The 19,303-nt window shown below is 43.5% G+C and overlaps 1 protein-coding gene across 1 annotated transcript in view; it reads right to left on the reverse strand.

Annotated features, from left to right (window-relative positions):
- The window catches only part of LOC138300074 (uncharacterized), an 80,332-nt gene extending 64,756 nt beyond the window's left edge, over window positions 1–15,576 (reverse strand). The window contains exons 1-3 of the mRNA XM_069238947.1: window positions 15,481–15,576; window positions 13,510–13,609; window positions 7,412–7,519 (exon numbers count right to left, since the gene is read on the reverse strand). Of these exons, the coding sequence (XP_069095048.1) occupies window positions 7,412–7,519; window positions 13,510–13,579 (178 nt within the window). The 5' untranslated portion in view covers window positions 13,580–13,609; window positions 15,481–15,576. The remainder of the gene's footprint in view (window positions 1–7,411; window positions 7,520–13,509; window positions 13,610–15,480) is intronic.
- Window positions 15,577–19,303: the final 3,727 nt, after the last annotated feature.

Consider the following 19,303-nt stretch of genomic DNA (forward strand, 5'->3'; position numbering starts at 1 on the left):
GCCCCAGGGAACCCAATGGGTAGGGTGCTGTGTATGTAAAAGGTAGGGCATGTACTTTTATGTTTTGCATTTCCTAATAGAGACAAACAGCCTATTTGTTTTTCACTACTGTGATCGCTGCTCCTCTCATATGTTAGCATTGGAAATTTCCCTATACACGTTTAAATGATAATTCCAGATGAGAAAGGTGTAGCTTTGTTATTATTTATATTTTCGGAATGGTAATGATAAGACCTACTTACTGGTGTAGTTGAACTTTACATTACAATTTTAGAAATGCCGCTTTTAAAAAGTGGGCATTTCTCTGTGCTTATAACTCTGTGTGCTTTGCAGGATGTCTCCAAACCACGTCTGACCAGGGTGACAGCTACACTTTGTGCATAATTTCTAGCACTATCCTGGCCTGTCTGGTGCTTCTCTGCCTGAGCCCTTCCCCACCACTCTTAAGTTTGAAGTGCGGTCACTGAGACCAGGGAGTCACCTTTCTGACCCATTCTGCATTAACTGGGTGCGCTGAGCCGGCAAGCCACATTCTCATAAGATCCACATTGCCTAGGCAAACAGGAGGCCCAGGTGATGTCAGCGCTACCTCTACCTTGCCTGCACCTTAGAGAACAGAATCCCACATGGTGCAGCTGCGCCCACTGTTCCAGACCCCAGCAGTGGTGTCTAGTCACCGGGATCAGACACAGAGAGGTACCATGTACAAACTGAAGGTGCACTGCATGCACAGGCAGCTGGACAGGAATTTGCATCAAGCAAGGTACTGTGTTTGGCATCGGACCTCCAGGGTCCCTCTCACCGCCATAAGCACTTGTGGGTGGCACTGATGTCCTAAGTTCCCAGTAAAAGGCTGCTTTGTACACTTGTTCTGTGGGCGGGATGCACTGTATCATTTCTACGTTGATTAAAGCTGTCCCGCGCTCCTTGGTGGGCGGCCCCGTGTTGGACAGAGGAGTTGTTTCCTGGGTGTCCCTGGACATGCTGTAACTTGGGAGGCAATACTTGTTGGGGTTGGAGGCCTTCATGGAGTTTGTTTGGCTCCAATGGCCTATGGTGTCCACCCCGGTAAGCCCCCCCTTTCCCCCCCAGGCTAAGCACTGTGTGCCACTCCGTTGAGGCAATGGGTGTCATCATTAGTGCTTGGCAGGGTGCTCATTTGCCCACTCTCATCTTAAGAAGTCCTTTGATTAATTCCCAATGGGGATCGTTGTGCCCCAACCAAATAGTTACCATAAATTACCTAATAGGAGCATAGGTGTTTCGGAGCTTGTTGGCTATTTGTTACAATTTATGGTGTTATAATGTCTCTTGAGGAAGTGAATCCACATGTAAACACTGTGTGCTCTTCGGGCACTTATTGTGATAGCTAGAACAACACTTGTGTGATACTTTTATCATCTTTGTCTTATATGGATCACAGCAAAGAAATTACCATATAACTGCTAAAAAGAATGCAGCTGTGCTTGTGCACATAATTTTCCTGCAATATAGGTGACTGTTTCTAAAACATACTCTGCACTGGGGGAAAGTGCCTATATGTGACCCACATGTAAAGTATTAGTTATGCAATGGTTTTTTTCTGCATATACTGGGACATTTAAGCCTGTATTCATGTCCCTACTAATGTTACTCTTCCTGTTTTGGTCTTGTGATATAAGTAATAATATAGAAAGCATATTTTTATATACCCCTGAGTGGAATCTCTTTTTGTGTTGTATTCATTGTGTTGCTGTGTGATTGTGTTGTGTAAACACTTTATACATTGCCTATGATGCTATGCCTGCCTGCTCTGTGCCAAGCTACCAGCGGGTGAGCACAGGTTATCCTTGATGTGTAACTGACTTGCCCTGACTAGAATGGTGGGTTTTGCCTGGCTTAGGTGCATACCCTAGCCAACCAGAAACCCAATTTCTAACAGTCTTTTTGTAGAGGTGACCACACAACAGAAGCGGTCATTAACTTAATACATGCATTGTGAAGTGCACCCATGGAGTACCTGAAACGTTAATGCTGTCCTTTACCTATGGATGTTCTATCTAAGAAATAAGGTTCAGTCGTATCAAGGGATATATGCAAGGCAAGCTCCAATTTGGAGATATTAACTTCAGATTGAAGTCTTATGAGTGCACGGAATGTGAAAACAGACTTAGTTATAAATCCCATCTGAATCAACCTAAGAGAAAACACACTGGGAAACACTTTATCAGTGCTCTGAATGCCAGAAAACTTTAATTGTAAGTTCTTTCTGGCTTTGCATGAGAATACCCACACTAGGCAAAAAAACTATTGAAGCTCTGAATGTCAGAAAAGTATTAGAGAGAATGCTAGTTTTACTCAAGATGGGAGAACCCGCATGTGGGAAAACTTATCAGAGCTTTGCAACGGAAAAACATCAGCCTTAAGATCAGACTTGTGGAACACAAGAGAACAGAAAACTGGTGAAAAACCCAATCCTCTGAGTGCCAGATAATCTCTAGTTACAAATTTAGTTTCACTTCACTTGTGAGAACCCATATTAGGGAAAAACCTGTCAGTGCTCTGTATGCCAGAAAAACTTCAATCGTAAAATAAATCTCCATCTCCATGGGAAGGGTCACCCTGGAGAAACACCTTATCGCTGTTCTGGATGCCAGAAACATTTTAACCACAGAAAACGTACTTAAATTAAGAGAAACACACACTGGGTAGAAACCTTACCAGTGTTCTAAATGTCAGCAAAACTTTGGTTGCCTCACTTGCTATACAATAACACACACTGGGCAAAAATTCGACTACTGCTCTGAATGCCAGAAACACGTTAGTCATAAATTAATTTTGACTCTGCATAAGAGGACCCACACTGTGCAGAAAACTACCTGGTGTACTGAATACCTGTGAAGCTTCAGTCACAAAGCTGGTCTCATTGCACAGTATACAGTCATTTGCCACTGCCCTGAATGCCCAAATGGAAGTATCTGGTATCCTGTTTTTTATTTTTATTATATCCCCCATCTCACCTTCACATGAATGTGGTCGTCTGTCCTGAGCGGTGCACTTAGCTTGCCCTAATTTAGCTGACAGTGCACTACAATCCCTTCCATGGATTTAGCATGTGGAACAGTGGTGAAGGCACACAGTGTTTCATGAATCAGCAGTTGGGGTTCTGAGCAGATCTTTTTATGCTACTGGACTGGCCCACTCTAGTAAAGTTCTGCTTCTATGCACTAACCTAGATCCTTGTGCTAATATCCGATGCATGTGGGCTATGTAGTGCATACAGTGTTTGTATAGGTAAGGTAGAGTAATGAAAGACTGCAAATTCCATTGTGGATGCTCTTAGCCTCTTCATGTGCACATGATGGAGGTGAGGTTGTTTTCCCAGGCAGCGGGAGTGCATTGCTGATATTCTTAAAGCTAGACTTAAAACACCTTCACACTGAAGTGGAAAAAGAGAAGAAAGGGTTCCTTTGGAAATTTGATTAGGTCCTTTAGCTGAGAGGGACTGATTAGTTTTCCAATGGCACTGCCATTTGTGAGAAGGTGGGTGTGATGTGTGGGGCTGCAAATTCTGTTCTTCTGGATGAAATGGGTCCTTTAAGTGAGGTTAGTCTTTTGTCTCTTTTCATGGTTGTGTTGTGGGGCTCTGCAGGGAGCTGTGTTGGTAGATTAATTTTTCTTCTGCAGCTTACCCATGCCTGTGGTGAGGCTGTCCCTGCACTTTCCACATTCTTTGCCTTACGAGTACAGACACAGGGTCACAAACAGTAGTCTGCAATGGACTAATGGCCTGTGGCAGTCCCCTTGGAATCATGGAGCGTTAGCTATTATGCTGGGTCCCCTTTCGACAGATGATATATTTCCACTGAACCACACTGTTATCAAGACGTCCCCAGAGGACACCATGTCCTGTTTATAAAGAGCTACAATCAGTAAGACTGATACTCTGCTTGTTGTAGCATTGGCCCTATTGGTAGGAAAAATGGCCAACTACCCATCCATGTCCACCAAAACAACAGCGAAAGGTCAAACTCTTAACCATAGTGATATTAATGGTCAGTGAGTCTGCCTGGAACTGCAAAGATAGGGTACATGACTCTGCTAGGCCCATGACATGACTGTTTCTTCTTACTCAACTTCAAGGACGGCTGGGGAGCATAGTCATTACTGGTGGAGGCTTCACAGTGATGGGCAGTTTCTAGCCAAAGAAAGAGTACACTATATGTCTGGATTCCCTTACTCTTGTGTCTTAGGTCTGCTAGGTGGCCAGAAAAGTATTAGATGGACTGCCTTGCTTGAATGTACTCTTTATCTTGAAACTAGCCTTCGGGATAATGTAATGTAACAACCACTATGTGTATTTGTGTACCTTAAATGTGCACTGTCACCTATTCGAGAATTATTATTCACGCATTATATAAAACTGCAAGCAAATAAATTAACTGTATAAAAGAATAATTAGGATTCAACAACAGTTAATGTTTGACACGTTTCTACCTTAGTTCTTTTCTGTAGGCTTTCATGTTTGTGACACAAGTAACTACTACACCAAGTGTATCAGGAAACACCTGAAAGGTGCCTTGCACTCCATTCTGAAATGGGAAAAGCTATCAAGCATGCACTAGATTATCCTGGATCACACCTAACTGCAGGATCTTCACACCCTGCACATCATAGAATTTGGTTAGTCATTTTGTATTAACATGTGAGGTGGAATATGATCTAGGCATGTAGCATCCTACTTTGCCTCTACCCAGACATCGTTAAAGATTAGAGGAGGCAGCACTTCTTCCACCTTATTTATATGTCTAATTAATCTCCCTAAATTTTAACCCTCGCTATGCTTACATCCATGTACCACAGTGAAGATCCTCAGAAGGTCTTTTCAGATCAAATGAAAGAGTTGGCTGTGATCTGATTGAAACTTTCACACATTTTACAAACATAACATTTGGGGCCAGATGTAGGTAGGCTTTTGCACCTCGCAAACAGCGAAAAACGCCATTTGCGAGGTGCAAAAGCCCTCAAGCGATGCAGAAACACATTTTGCGAGTCGGAACCGACTCGCAAAATGTGTTTCCGACTCGCAAATAGGAAGGGGTGTTCCCTTCCTATTTGCGACTCGCACCGCGATTTAAGTTGATTTGTGACGGCGAAAGCGGTCGCAAATCAACTCGCAGTTACCATCCACTTGAAGTGGATGGTAACTCATTCGCAAAGGGGAAGGGGTCCCCACGGGACCCCTTCCCCTTTGTGAATGTTCACAAAATTATTTTTTCAGAGCAGGCAGTGGTCCTATGGACCACTGCCTACTCTGAAAAAAACCGAAACAAAAGGTTTCGGTATTTTTTTCTATTTGCAGCTCGTTTTCCTTTAAGGAAAACGGGCTGCAAAGAGAAAAAAAAAACTGCTTTATTTAAAAGCAGTCACGGAGATGGTGGTCTGCTGTCTCCAGCAGGCCACCATCCCCGTGAGTGCCTAGACTCGCTATGGGGTCGCAAACTGCGACCCACCTCATAAATATTTATGAGGTGGGTCTTTGCGACCCCATAGCGAGTTGCAGAAGGTGTCTGAGACACCTTTCTGCATTCCAAATTGCGACTTGCAATTTGCGAGTCGCAGGGACTCGCAAATTGCAAATCGCAATTTGGAATCTTTCGACATCTGGCCCTTGGTGCTTAATATAAATTGCAAATCCAGAACAATACAAATTTGCAGTGTTTCATTAGGAATAGCTAAGCTGTATGTGGCTATTGCTGGGAAAGCCCTTTAAAAAAGCAATTATGTTTCTGCAATGTCAATAAGTAACACTATAATAACAAGAAATGTATAGTTTGAATATTAGTAACTACTTTTCAATAGACAGCCTTTTGGGATAACTCCTGGCCCGATTTAGAGTTTGGGTTGGGGATACTCCAAAACAAACGTGATGGATATTCATGTCCACCATGTTACACCATGTTACACTTACATTATGGGGGTCATTATGACCCCGGCAGTAAAAACCGCCTACTGCCTTGGCGACGGCCGCCAAAAGACCGTCGCTGCGGCTACCATGCGTCCGTCAAAATATGACCACAGTCGGATTTCCACCAGAAGGATGGTGGAAATCCGGGTGTGGCCATGCGGGCGGATGGCGGTAAGGTAGCGCTACTGCCAGCAGCAGCGCCACGCCAGTGAACTGCCGCCAGCCGTATTATGAGAATAATACGGCCTGGCAGTGTTCTGCTTCTGCTGGCAGCAGTGCCCCGTCCTGTCTTCTGGAGGAGAAACCCCTGGATCCGGGTAAGTGGGTGCTCTGACAGGGGAGGGGGTGCCTGCGCGTGCATGTATGTGTGTGTGTGTGTTGCGTGTTGTATGCGTGTGCATGTTTGGGGGTGTGAGTGCATGTATGTTGAGTAGTGTGAATGCATGTCTGCGTGCATGTATGTAAGTGTGGGTGAATGGATGCATGCATGCATGGATGAATGTGGGAATGGGTGTGCATGTGTGCGTGTGTGAAGGGAGGGGCATGTATGAAGTGGGGTCTGGAGAGGAAGGGGGTGGGGGAACCTGTGGAGGGGCAGTGGGTGGGGGTACAGGGAAGTGATTTTCTGTCACTGATAGTGCCTACCACCATGGTTTTCGTGGCAGTAAGGTAGCCACGAAAACCATGACAGTAGGCGGGGTCATAATCCCGCAGGTGGGCAAGTGATGGCTGCCGGGCTGGAGATTGTTGTCTCCAGCCCGACGGCCATTACCGCTGTGGCGGTCAAACCTCCCGCCAATGTCATAATAGGGAGGAAAGTACTGCCAGCCTGTTGGCAGTACTTTCCTCCATATTTCTGCTGATCGCCGGAGTCATAATGACCACCTATATCCTATGGAACCTGTAATATGGTGAACAGGATATCCGCCACATTTGTGACGGAGTAAAGCATGTGCCAAACTCTAAATCAGACCCTCATCTATTTTCATATATAAAATGTATTTTTTCCAAAAATTTATTAGATTTCAGTTCAGAGTTGTGTCATTTTTGTTCATGCTGCTTACCCTGTCCTTTGAATATCTTTTTCTGTCTGTTTACCTGGCCTTGCACATAGCTAGCTATTGAGAAGTTAACACATTTCAAATAAGATAGCACCAAACCGGACCAATTGGCTTGTATATGATGCTGACAATTTTGTTAATATCTAATTAAAAGTAAGTATTGCAATTCATGCACTTCATGGACAGCTGGTAGGGAATATTGAGGAATACCGGCTTCGGATGACTTGGCGAGAGAAAGATGAGTGTTTGCCTTGGAGAGAGGCCAAATTGCCAGCCAGTTGCCAACATTTATTATGCTTTGGAGAGACTATCAAAGATTCCATGTAAACTGGTGTCTGCCCACTTGATTCCCGGCTGTACCTAGTGATTATACATTTCTCTAGTTAGGCTGGCTCTTTCTTACCTGCTTGAAAAGCCACTGGTCTCCAAATGGACACGTCATCCTTTGCCCCGCTTTCCCTGTCATTCCAGATCTCCTCAAATTGAGTGGTGTAGGCATAGATCAGTTTATCTGCATCATAACAAAAAGAGAATACATCAGAAACACATTCTATCAACAGACTCCATGCATCAGTTAGCATATACCGTAAAGCATTCAAGACAATGTTAACAAAAGTCTGCAGTGCTACACATTATGTTGTCCAGAGTGGTTGTCTGCCATCCTCCGTGGACGCAGTCAGAAAGTGTGGGAAAGAGAGTTCAATGACAATGTAGACTAACATGCCTCTCAGGTCTCTCCATGTGTCTATTTTATTTCTCCAGATCCTCCTTGGGTGCAGAAGTGACCATCCACCTAGTCCAGTCGCAGCGCAACAGTGAAGGGTACTGTGAAAACGATCCACGCATCCCACATGTATTTTATGAGAAAACAAGCACAGACTCTGGCCTGTCTCCTGATTGGTAGAAGTTCCACTAATACACTCCTTTGCTGTGACTGTAGTAAAAGTTCACTGGCTGATTACCATTATCTATAAGAATATTCTTACATTGCCATAAGGGATTTTCTAAACGCTATATCACACTGATCATTAACTATTCTGTCAGACAGGTTCTAACAATGGAGTAGGGTCACTGGAAAAGTGGTAAGTGCAAAGGTGAAAAGCGTACAGTGTTGTGGTGTCACAAAGCATTTACAAATCGTTGCTTTGCGCATGACAGCTGTACTCTTAGTTTCCCTGCTACTATTGACTCATAGGTCAACCCGCTTTTACGAGAAGTCATATACCTGTACAGTAGGGGCCCTGCCTTGTACTGGGTAGCTGCCCTGCTCGACTTAAATGAACTGCGGATATAAAGACATATTTGCAAATAAAATCCTGAGAAAAGTCTATGGAGCAGCAACGTTTGAGTTAATGTCGCCCTAGGTGGAAGGGTTAACGAAGGGGTAGGAGCAAGAAGGGTAGGGTGAGGGTAAAGGCTAGTTAGAATGATAGTTAGTTTAAAGTTTCAGTGTTATAAATGAATTTAGGTCCAGCGTTAGCTTAAAGAAAGACATAGACCCTCATTACGAGTGGGCTGAAAAACGTCCATGAATGCGGTAACTCGTGGATGGAGTGAATAAAGTGTTTGAGGCCTGGAGTCCTGCTCTAATCACTGTGTGCCAAAGGGGTAGCTGTGCATAAGCATGAGATAATGCAGAAACACTGATAATAATACTAGTTGAGGAGGTGTTATGTCTTTGTAATTGTACAGTACGCTTGTCAGTACGCTTGTGTTCGAATTCAAGATCTTTGAAGAAAGATCACTTGATGACTGGAATGCGCGCGCAGTGGTAGTAGTCAGCTGATGGGCTCCTCGACCATATGTATTTAATGAAGAATAAATGTTTCTGCAAGTAATGCTTTCTTACAGCGTTATAATTTCATCGACTACAGGAAGCTGTTTAGTGGCCCTTTGGAGTAAATCTATCTTGTCTGCCATGACTGGCAACTCTCTCTTTACTTAAATTTACTTCAACCACATGAATCACAGTACTTTCATTTAAATATCTTGTTACTTACTCAAAAAACAAGTTTAATTTATCTAATAAAGCCACACTCCTGGAACCATGCTGCTCTGGTCACATGATCCAGTGGCATCGGGCTTATCTCTCTTTCCCACTCTGCGTAGGCTACACCCAGCAGTGATTACTAGTGATTACTAGAATTCTGCAACCATGATGTTGACACCTCAATTTGTCTAAGTTTGGGAGGCAAGAGCTGTGGACGACCAGAGCTTTCAACAGCTTGACTGAGGACACTACAGCCGGATGTGTTACAGTGTCTTTAAGATGAACCTCAACAAAAGTCTTTGTTTCTCATTCTCAACTCTGGACCAACAATGTCTAGCCTCTCACTCTTGCAACCAGTTAGGTTCTACCTGTAAGGCTAAAGACCTTGAGGGTTTTCTATCACACCAAACTGACTTTAGTTCCTTAAATATCAGTTCCCTTTAAGGAATGACAGAATCATTTTGGGTCCCTCAAACAGATTCTTCCATCTCTTGCCTTTCCCCAGAGAACGCATGGTGTCACAAGACTAGACTCTTTTGTGAGATGACCTTTCAACTGCATCCATATGACCTTCACCAAGTACACCATCATGACACTCCAATAACCCAAAAATGCAGTCATTTGGCATTTCCAAAGCTCGTATCTCACCAGCTCCTAACTTACTGCACTAGCAAACACAGTCCACTTTTCAAAGGGCACTTGTCCTTCGAGAGAGAGGAGCTTCCTTTCCTAAGTTTTGATTCCATGCAAGACCAGACCAGTGTTGGCAATTATGCATACTAAGATAAAAGTACACAAGCATAAATCGAGAATGCACCACAGTCTCTTTGAACCTCACAAGACCACATCATTGTTGGACTGCTCAAGAGAAGGTATGTTCTTTGAAAGTACCTTCTCCATTCACTGAGCAATGTTGTCAGCTGTCTCTTGCCCATCTCCCGTTGTTACTCAGACCAAAGGGCTACGTAAATAGAGACTAACAGCCAGATGTTCTAGTTCCTGGTCACAAATTACTGATTGTAGTTTGCGCCAAGTATTTTTCTGACCAGTAAATAATTGTATTAATTGTTTTTAATAAATGTACTAATAGGTTTTTTCTGACCTACCTGATACATATTAATAAGGTAGGTCACAAATTGTGACATTATGATTGGAGACCATATTTTATATTCCCTAGGGGAACTCTTCCCTCCTGTAAATGCATTACCACCTCCTTTGAGGTGTATATAACATTTCAGTGTTTTGTGATTGGATTTAAGTCTCAAAATATTGAGAGAAAAGATACTGATTCCATATTTGGAAGGGATGCCTACAACACTCATCCAGATACTGCATTGGTATCCATTCAGGATCCCAGAAAATCATTTCCAATTCCTAAAATCGGATTAGTATGTGGAAAAAAGCAATTTAACAGCTACAAATGCCCAATTAGTACTTCTGGCCCCATGAGCTTTATAAAGCGTATTAATATTCACAATAAACAATTCCAGACCTGTATGCTCCTTTGTGTTTAGGCAGACCAAACCATTGTGATTTTTAGCTTACACCATGCCTTTATAAGGACTGTTAACTATGACTTTTTTCCATTCACATAGATCATCCCCCTTCACAAGTAACTGTGCTCAGCTATAAGACTAAAATAGGTAGGGGTGAGAGGTAACATTTCGTTTTGCCCCTGGAATGGCAGGCTTTTGGTCACTCCACCCTTCTCTTTAACACAGAGTTCTTGCCAAATTCTTCAAATTGTCATGTGGTTGAAATTTTGTCTTGCAAGGCTCCAGAAAATGTGAGCTGGTGATGGAGATTTGCCCCCCCATAGCATGATTTTCTAATGCGGGCAGTCGCGCGTGGTCATAGGCAGTTGCGAGCCATCACAGTTAGGTGGCTGACGTTTGAGTAAATTTGCTGCATCTCAAGTAGATTTTCTTATCAGGCAGCAGCTAAATCAACTTGAATAGCTTCATGCTCTTGAGCAATGCATGGTGCCATTCACGGTGATTTTCAGTACTGCTTGCACTACTGATGCTAAATTGCAGCACGAGCTGTACATTTTCCACTTATTGGTAGAACTCTGCAGAATCTCGCAGAGTTTTTATGTAACTGTGCAGATCCACAGAATGAAATTCCACTAGTTCTGCTCACCGATCTTGCCAAACAAGATGGTTTTTAACCTGTAACATAATAATTATTTTTGTGATACTTTCTCAAAGCTGCCACGTTGAATGAATTTGGAAGGCCCCATTTGGGGGCTTCCATATGGCACAATGTTGAGCAACGCCTTGACAAATGATAGTTTCATTGAGTTCTATGGTTTGTTTAGGGCATTGACCATCTCCAGGACTGTCTGCATTGTGGTCATGTCAGGCTTTTCAAAGACTTAACAAAGAGCATCCTGTTGCACACGGTCACAGCAATGGAGAAACCTTTAGGTTACAAGCTGCTTGAGGATCCCATCTGGGTAGGACTTCTTTTGCTCTACCGGTGTCGCCAGTACTTGCTGAACCGAACTTATGAGGCCAGCACAAGGGGAATCTCAGTGTCCTCTGCACTACCCTGATCAATTCGATATCCTCCAAACCCATAGAGGCCAGGCTGCACTCCCATTGGTAGGACAGACTTTCTAAATCATTTCATACCATAATCTGAAAATACCTTGTCTGCTCTGATCCTCAACAACAAGGGCATGAGAGAGGCCCATCTGAAGTGCAGCATCTTTCAAACACTACACTAATGGTATATGTGATGGTCCTGGTTAAACTCAGTAGGGCTTAGCCCTATTTCTTTTCTTGCAGAAGATGTTGGTAGCATGACTCTGACACACCTCGTGTCATCTGGCCCTATCCCAAGCAAAGACTGTTCTAGCTAGGCTTGGTCTATTATGAGAGGGTTCAATGATCTAGCAGCCTCCATTAGTCTGCTCCAACATGTCAAAAATACAAGACTGGAAACAACTGGAGCAGATAGTTTTCCATGTCTCTGACAATAACAAAGATCTGTCTACTCTGGAGGTGGAAGTTAGCTGTTTTTCCGACACATTGGGCCTCATTATGACCCTGGCGGGCGGCGGAGGCCGCCCGCCAGGATCGCGCCCTCCAAATTACCGCGCCGCGGTCAAAAGACCGCGGCGGGTATTACGAGTTTTCCCCTGGGCTGGCGGGCGGTTCCAGTTAAACCGCCCGCCAGCCCAGGGGAAAACGACCTTCCCACGAGGATGCCGGCTCGTAATCGAGCCGGCGGAGTGGGAAGGTGCGACGGGTGCTACTGCACCCGTCGCGTATTTCACTGTCTGCAAGGCAGACAGTGAAATACATTTTGGGGCCCTCTTACGGGGGCCCCTGCCGTGCCCATGCCATTGGCATGGGCACGGCAGGGGCCCCCAGGGGCCCCGCGACCCCCCCTACCGCCATCCTGTTCATGGCGGCTTTCCCGCCATGAACTGGATGGCGGTAGGGGGGGTCAGAATCCTCATGGCTGCGGAGCGCGCTCCGCAGCCATGGAGGATTCCAATGAGCAGCGGAAAGTCAGCGGGAGACCGCTGACTTTCCGCTTCTGACCGCGGCTGAACCGCCGCGGTCAGAATGCTCATTGGAGCACCGCCAGCCTGTCGGCGGTGCTCCCGTGGTCGGTGGCCCTGGCGGCCACCGGCCGCCAGGGTCAGAATGACCCTCATTCTGTCTAGTTGAATTAACAGGCGGTGATGGTATCTCTTTAAAGGCTAATCCCTTAGCTAAATAACCTACTCTGAATCTTTAAATGAATTTGGGCTACTTTCTTGTGAATAGATCTGGGCTTTGTGATGATTACATGGGGCTATGTTGGAGCTCTGTGCACGACTGGGCACTTGGGCTCTGTCATCTAATGTATGTCTACTGTCTCCCATTCATCCACACCCTCCTTTGTTTCTATTTTCTCTTTTCCCTCCTTGTGCACTGCTTTTCATTCTATATCCCTTTTTTAGTGTCTCGTTTACAACATGCTCTGTTATTCCATCTGTTTTCGCTCTATATACCCCCTCACCCCCAACTATGCGACAAGTAGCTAGGTTGTTCTAACTAGACTTCTTTTATGTTAATAACGAAAAGAATTGTGTTTTCTTTGTGAATTAGTACATTTCCAGTATTTAATTGATTAAGTGAATGCACACCGTGATATTTGAAAGAAGCCCATCTGCATTATGGCATTTATATCTTTTATTTTTAATTTTGTGGGGTCATGCCCTACTTGTTTCTCTTAATAAATACATGACATGAATTGTTTAAAGGAAAGAATGTCATCCCACATTACAGCGGGACCACAAAATTCCATTTTAGAAAGGTAATATTGAGATTGTCAATTCTGAGAGCATCCTTCTTTAAAGAACATCACATCACAATGCAGATGTCTGCTGCTCCCAGAAACCAGCTGCCTCTCCTGTCACTCGTTCACAGTAAGCTTGCCTTTGGCCCTGTACAGCCCTCTGGTGCATTCTGGTAAGGTGTTTGCTATACATATACCACATACATACATCTTACCTGAGCTGGATGCTGGCTGAGTGTGAAGGATGCAGAGAAACATCAGGAACAACACAGCCGAAGCCCCCATCCTGGACAGCGGGTTATTCTGAAGACGTGTCTAGAAAAGAAGGAAATGATTTAAAAGAGATTTTAAAGATCAAATGGAACTGAAAGGTGTGTCTGACTCATGAAATCAAATAATGACAGCTCTGGGTGGAATGATCAGCGTGAAAGAAGTGGAAAGAAGAGGGCAAAGAACGGCCTAGGAAACAAGGTGGAAGAGGAAAAGAGGGAAAGGAGTAAGGTAAGGGTGGATAGAGAAGAGAAGGGTGAGTGAAAGAAAATAAGAATAGAGAGGAGATGAATGGAACTGTGATCACAAAGGGGGAAATGCATGAAGGGCAGAATTGAGGAATCGCTGAATAGGAGATGTAAGAAAAATAATAAGGGAACAAAAGATGAAAGAGATCAAATGAGTGAGACAGGATTTTATTGAAGAAAGGGGCTATTTGTTTTTTATGCAGAAGAACAAATACAGGCTGCTTTAACAACAACTCTTAAGCGTATTCAGAAAAATAATCAAAATGCTTGCACAACTTGCACAAAAAACATTTGATGAACATTAAGTCTTTTCTGTTTGTTGATGCAGAGATGCATGAGTAAACACACCACCCTTCCGAGTAGATAAGTCCTTTATTAAGTCTGCCTTAACTCCTTTGTTGCTGAACCATCACTATTAAGCACTTTGTTCTGCTATAGACAGTTATTCGGCAATCAGGATCAATGGCTTTTAATAATGCCAAAATGAATAAATTCGACCCCTGAGTGACAGAGTTAGCGCATCTGTCTAATGATGATTTACGAAAGAACCACCTCAAAGTGGGTGGAATGGCCAAAATAATTGTCATTCACAGTGAAAAGCCATATGAGAAGAAACGAAGCATTGAGTACCGCGTGTCTAAAGAGACTTACTGCATAGTTGTTAAAGTTTGTCTATTGCAAACTGTCCACGTTTACCTGAATTAATATCAAATTACTAGCCACACATTTTTGGTAGTTAAGTGTCACAGAAAAAGGTACATTTTCCTTAGAATTATCTGGTGTATGTTCGGATTACTGCGAATAATTCCAGTACTTCCAAAACGCACTAACAAGAAATGCCCTGTTGGTATTCCCTCTCTGATCCGCAGTGGGCAATCACACCGAGAATATTCCTGCAGTGTGCCCCCTCCCTTCTGCCCAAGACCATCCCTCCTAGAATGCCTCTCTGATATCCAGTCTCTTACCTGCATTGGAATCTCATCCATATAATACCACTTTGGGCTGCCCTCTCTTGTCTGTACTCAGCCATCACCCTAGAATGCCCACCTACCCATCACTCGTAGAATGCAGGCCTGGTGTGTCCTTTGTGGTCAGCCCCAGACCATCATTCCAGAATGCCGATTGATATGCATGCCCCTCTGGTGATCCTCTCTGTTCTGTACGCAGCAGTCACCCACAGAATGCTCCTCTGGTCTTTCTAGACCATCACCCCTAGAATGCCGATTTCGTGCCCTGGGATGAACCATCACCCACAGAATGCCCCTATGGCATGCATGCTCTGGCCTGCACTGGAACATCACTTCTAGTGTTCCAGCCACGTTTGTGTGTCTTCTCTGGTCTACACTTGACCACTACCCCTAGAATGCCTAGTGGTTGTTCTATCTTGTCTTCACTGGACCATCAGCCATATGATGCCCCTCCTGTGCATCCTGTCTTGTCTTGACGGTAGCAACACCACTAGAATGCCCCAAAGGTATGTTCTTTCTGGTCTATACTGGACACTCAACCGTACAATGACCCCCTGGGGTGCCCTCTTTGATCTGCACCCAACCATCACCCACAGAATGCCCCTCTGATGTGCCCTCCCTGGACTTTACTGAACCATGACTCTTAGAATACCCCTCTGGTGTTCCCCCTCTAGTCCACATACTTCTGCGGGATACTCACGCCTGTCACTGGAGATCAGGTAGAACTTCTGCGCATGCGGCTGTCTCGACGAGGATGCAGTGATGCTGCAGAGCCGGGTGACTACAGCAGAGTCTAGGCGCACCTGCAACGAGGGATGCAGGGGTACCAGCTTTCAGCTGAGCACCAGCTACCGCAGTGCTCTATTTATAGAGCACGGTGAGTGGGAAAATGCAGAAATTCCTGTTTTGGGACTTCTAATCCCATGTTTATTCTTGGGGGCGGGGTCGATCATCGGAGCAGAGACAGCATACATTTTTCAATGATGGATTGACCGGCTCCATTGTCATAAAAAGTGTGTGTTTACACTATGTCCACAGAGGATGCCCTTTGTTTGTGGGATCCGGGTTTGTGACAGGCACCTCACGCTATTCAGAAAATAGAGGGGGACAAGGTCATGATTAACCTGCCTCTTTACACAACCAAAGCTTGTCTCTTAAAGCTGTTACCAGATGTTGTTACTACTCAACCCAATCTCCCTTATTCAAACGACATTAAGAACCAGGGGCAGCTTGCCCAGGATGTGGAGTTAATAACCTCCGATTTACCCACACATGCGGGAGATGCATTAACCTATTGAGCTATCTTACCAGCTCAGCGCACGGGATCCCCTGTACCTGCCTTGCAGACTCATTGCAAAATCTGATGTAAGATTTTAAAATGTTAATTAAATAGCTACTTAGCGAGCATGCATGATTTTATTGTGTTGGTGCTGGGGAAAGGCTGAGTCCTCGTACAGAAGGACCATGTCAGGACTAACCGTACCAGACTGTCCGAGGACTGGGACAGGAAATAGGCCCAGCACCCAAAATAAAAGTGGCCCTCATTAGCGAATTAGATAGTTAAAAAATATTGGCCCATGTATGCAAATTGGGGAAGTTTTAAACTTGTAAACACATTAGACTTGTTTTGCAAAGAATGGAAAACTGCATGGATTTGAGCTTGCTGCAGGCAATGTCTGTTTTAATGTCAGGAAAATTAACAGTAAAAACTGGCCCAGCAAACCATGAAACAGGCCCACAAACAGCCAACAAGCATTTGCAATTTGATAGGTCTTGCATTTATCTTCGTTTGAACTATTGGCGTTGTAAATGCATAAATGGACATTTTTGCAACATTCTTTTGTCAACCCTGCTGCATATTTTGGTCCTTTGTGTCACACAATTCAAGTGGCCCAGCATATAACTAAAGGGCAAGAAGGCCTACTGGAATGTTTTTTGAAAGAAGGGGCCTAAAATACAAACTACTCTCAAGTGCAAAACATATTTACTTGGCAGCTGGTACAGGCGACACTGGCCGTGAGCCCATTAATAACTAATTATTCTTCAAGAATGTGTGCTTACTGGATCACTTTCCCTTTACTGCAGTCTCAAGAGTCAAACAAAATGAACATGATTTTTCACACGCTGGAGGAGAGCCATCTCATATGATATTAATGATCCTCATTCAGCCTTGTACTGAAATATTAGTTATAAAATATTGACCATTGTTCAGCATAATCAACTGTAAGCTCTCCTCGAGGTTAGTTTTATAAATACATGCACACACAGCTCAAGTTTCACAGACTTGAACGTGTGCAGTTCACCTAGTCACGTTTCTGCTTTGTATTCACAGCTTGTATCACGTTATAAAAATAAAAGTACAAGTCCCAGATTGCAAAGCAGAAACATAAACTAAATGAGGGAATCACGTATCAAACTAGGGAGCTAGACTACTCTACTAATACTCCTCCAAGGGCTCATTTCCAGCTTGTATCATGTTATAAAAAACCTACAAGCCCCACAATGCAAAGCAGAAATATAAACTAAATGAGCAAAGCACATTTTGATCTAGGGAGCTGGACAACTCCACGAATACCACTCCAAGGCCTGGCTTCCAATGTTACAATATTACAGTTGGAATGCCATCTTGAAAAGTAGCATATCACAGTAAAAAGATGGCAAAGCCAGGATTTCAGGACCTTACCTGACTGTTTTCATCAGGGACTGCAGCTTCAGCTCATGAGCAGGGGTTGGCTGCCTACACAGGGTTTGGAAGTGACCGCAGTGCACAAATTTCCAAGGTATTTAGTAAGGAGTTCAGCAATGTTGTAATATTGCGCTCAAACCAATAACTCATTAGTCCTGGAGGCCCAAAAAAATCCAAATATCTTCAAAGCAGAAAATAGCTTTCAAAGCTCTATGCAGTAACACTGCTGCTGCATACAAATGTTAAAGCACTAAATATTGAGGCAGCATAATTTTAAGGAAATATTAGTCTCTATGCAGCACTGAGGGTTAATATGCTTGTTGCAAAGGACATGTACTAGGCAGATCACAGAGTGTGTATAATGTAAAAATGTAAAAATAATTCTAGTGATTAATGTTCTTTTTGGAGGGAGAAAATAGGTTTATCTAGTGGAAGCTTGGACTTATTATAAGGTAGCACAGAGGGTTCCTATGCCTGCAGAAAAAAACATCACAGACTGCATATAATATAAAAATGTCAAAATAGCTCTGGTGGTTAATGTTCTTTTTGGAGAAAGAACGTACTTTTGTCTTGTGGAAGCTTGGATTCATCACAAGGTAGCTCAGAGTGTTAATGTGCCTGCTGCAAAGAACGTGTACTAGGCAGATCACAAAGTGCATTTAATGTAAATATGTCAAAATAATTCTGGCAATCAATGTTCTTTCTGGAAAGAGAACGTATTTTTGTCTATTGGAAGGTTGGAGTCATCATAAGGTAGCGCAGAGGGTTAATGTGCCTGCTGCAAAGAATATGTACTAGGCAAATCACAGCGTGCATAGAATGTAAAAATGCCAAAAAACCTCTGGCTATTAATGTTCTTTCTGGAAAGAGAACATACTTTCATCTAGTGGAAGCTCGGATTCATAATAAGGTAGTGCAGAGGGTTAATGTGCATGCTGAAAATAACGTGTGCTAGGCAAATCACAAAGTGCATAGAATGTAAAAATAACAAAATTATTCTGGCGATTTATGTTCTTTCTGGAGAGAGTACGTACTTGTGTCTAGTGGAAACTTGGACTTATGAACTATAGAGTAGTAAACCATAAAGTAACGTGAGAGGAATGCCTTTGACATTTTAAATCACAGAAATTGTTTTTTTTAGATTCAAATGCTGCAACTTGAAAAGGGAACAACATTTTTCTTCCAATTCTTCTGTGTTTTAAAGGTCCCGCAGCACTGAGATCATGGGAAAGTCAAACATTAACTTGACATGTGGTCAGCCCACAGCGACCAGTAACTACGACTTGAAGGGTTGTTCCAAATTCCTCTGTCCCGGGTTTTGTTTAAACTTAGTAGATCTGAGACTTTACTCAGCTCATGTAGTCACTCTTTAGGGCATTGAATACTGCCACAAGGCCAACTTTAAGATAATAATATGATAAAAATGTAAGTCTTCGCTTCCTAAGTCTGCTCTTTACAAAGCAATGAATTGCATTCACCAGTCGAGTTAGGATTTTGAATGGTAACATATCATCATTCATTACAGAATGCGCCTGCTCTCTTGTAAGCTATCTTCCCTATTTGCTATTCAAAACATGCAGAATTGTGAAAAGATCCTAGTGTGCCTTACAAACTATTTTTACATAGCATGCCCGTGGACAGAGCTTTTATCCAGTCAACTTTCCTTGCTGAGATCCAAAAGTCAAAGATGACTGAAAAGTGATCATGCGAGCCAACTACAGGCAGTACTTGCTTGTATTTACAATATGTTCTTCAATTTCTCTGCATTTATGCACAAGCACATATTTTCTTTGCACTGCTATTATATACCTTTGTGAAACCTTCCTGTGTTGAAGTT

This window comes from Pleurodeles waltl, chromosome 6, assembly GCF_031143425.1.
Source record: "Pleurodeles waltl isolate 20211129_DDA chromosome 6, aPleWal1.hap1.20221129, whole genome shotgun sequence".
Classification (NCBI taxonomy): domain Eukaryota; kingdom Metazoa; phylum Chordata; class Amphibia; order Caudata; family Salamandridae; genus Pleurodeles; species Pleurodeles waltl.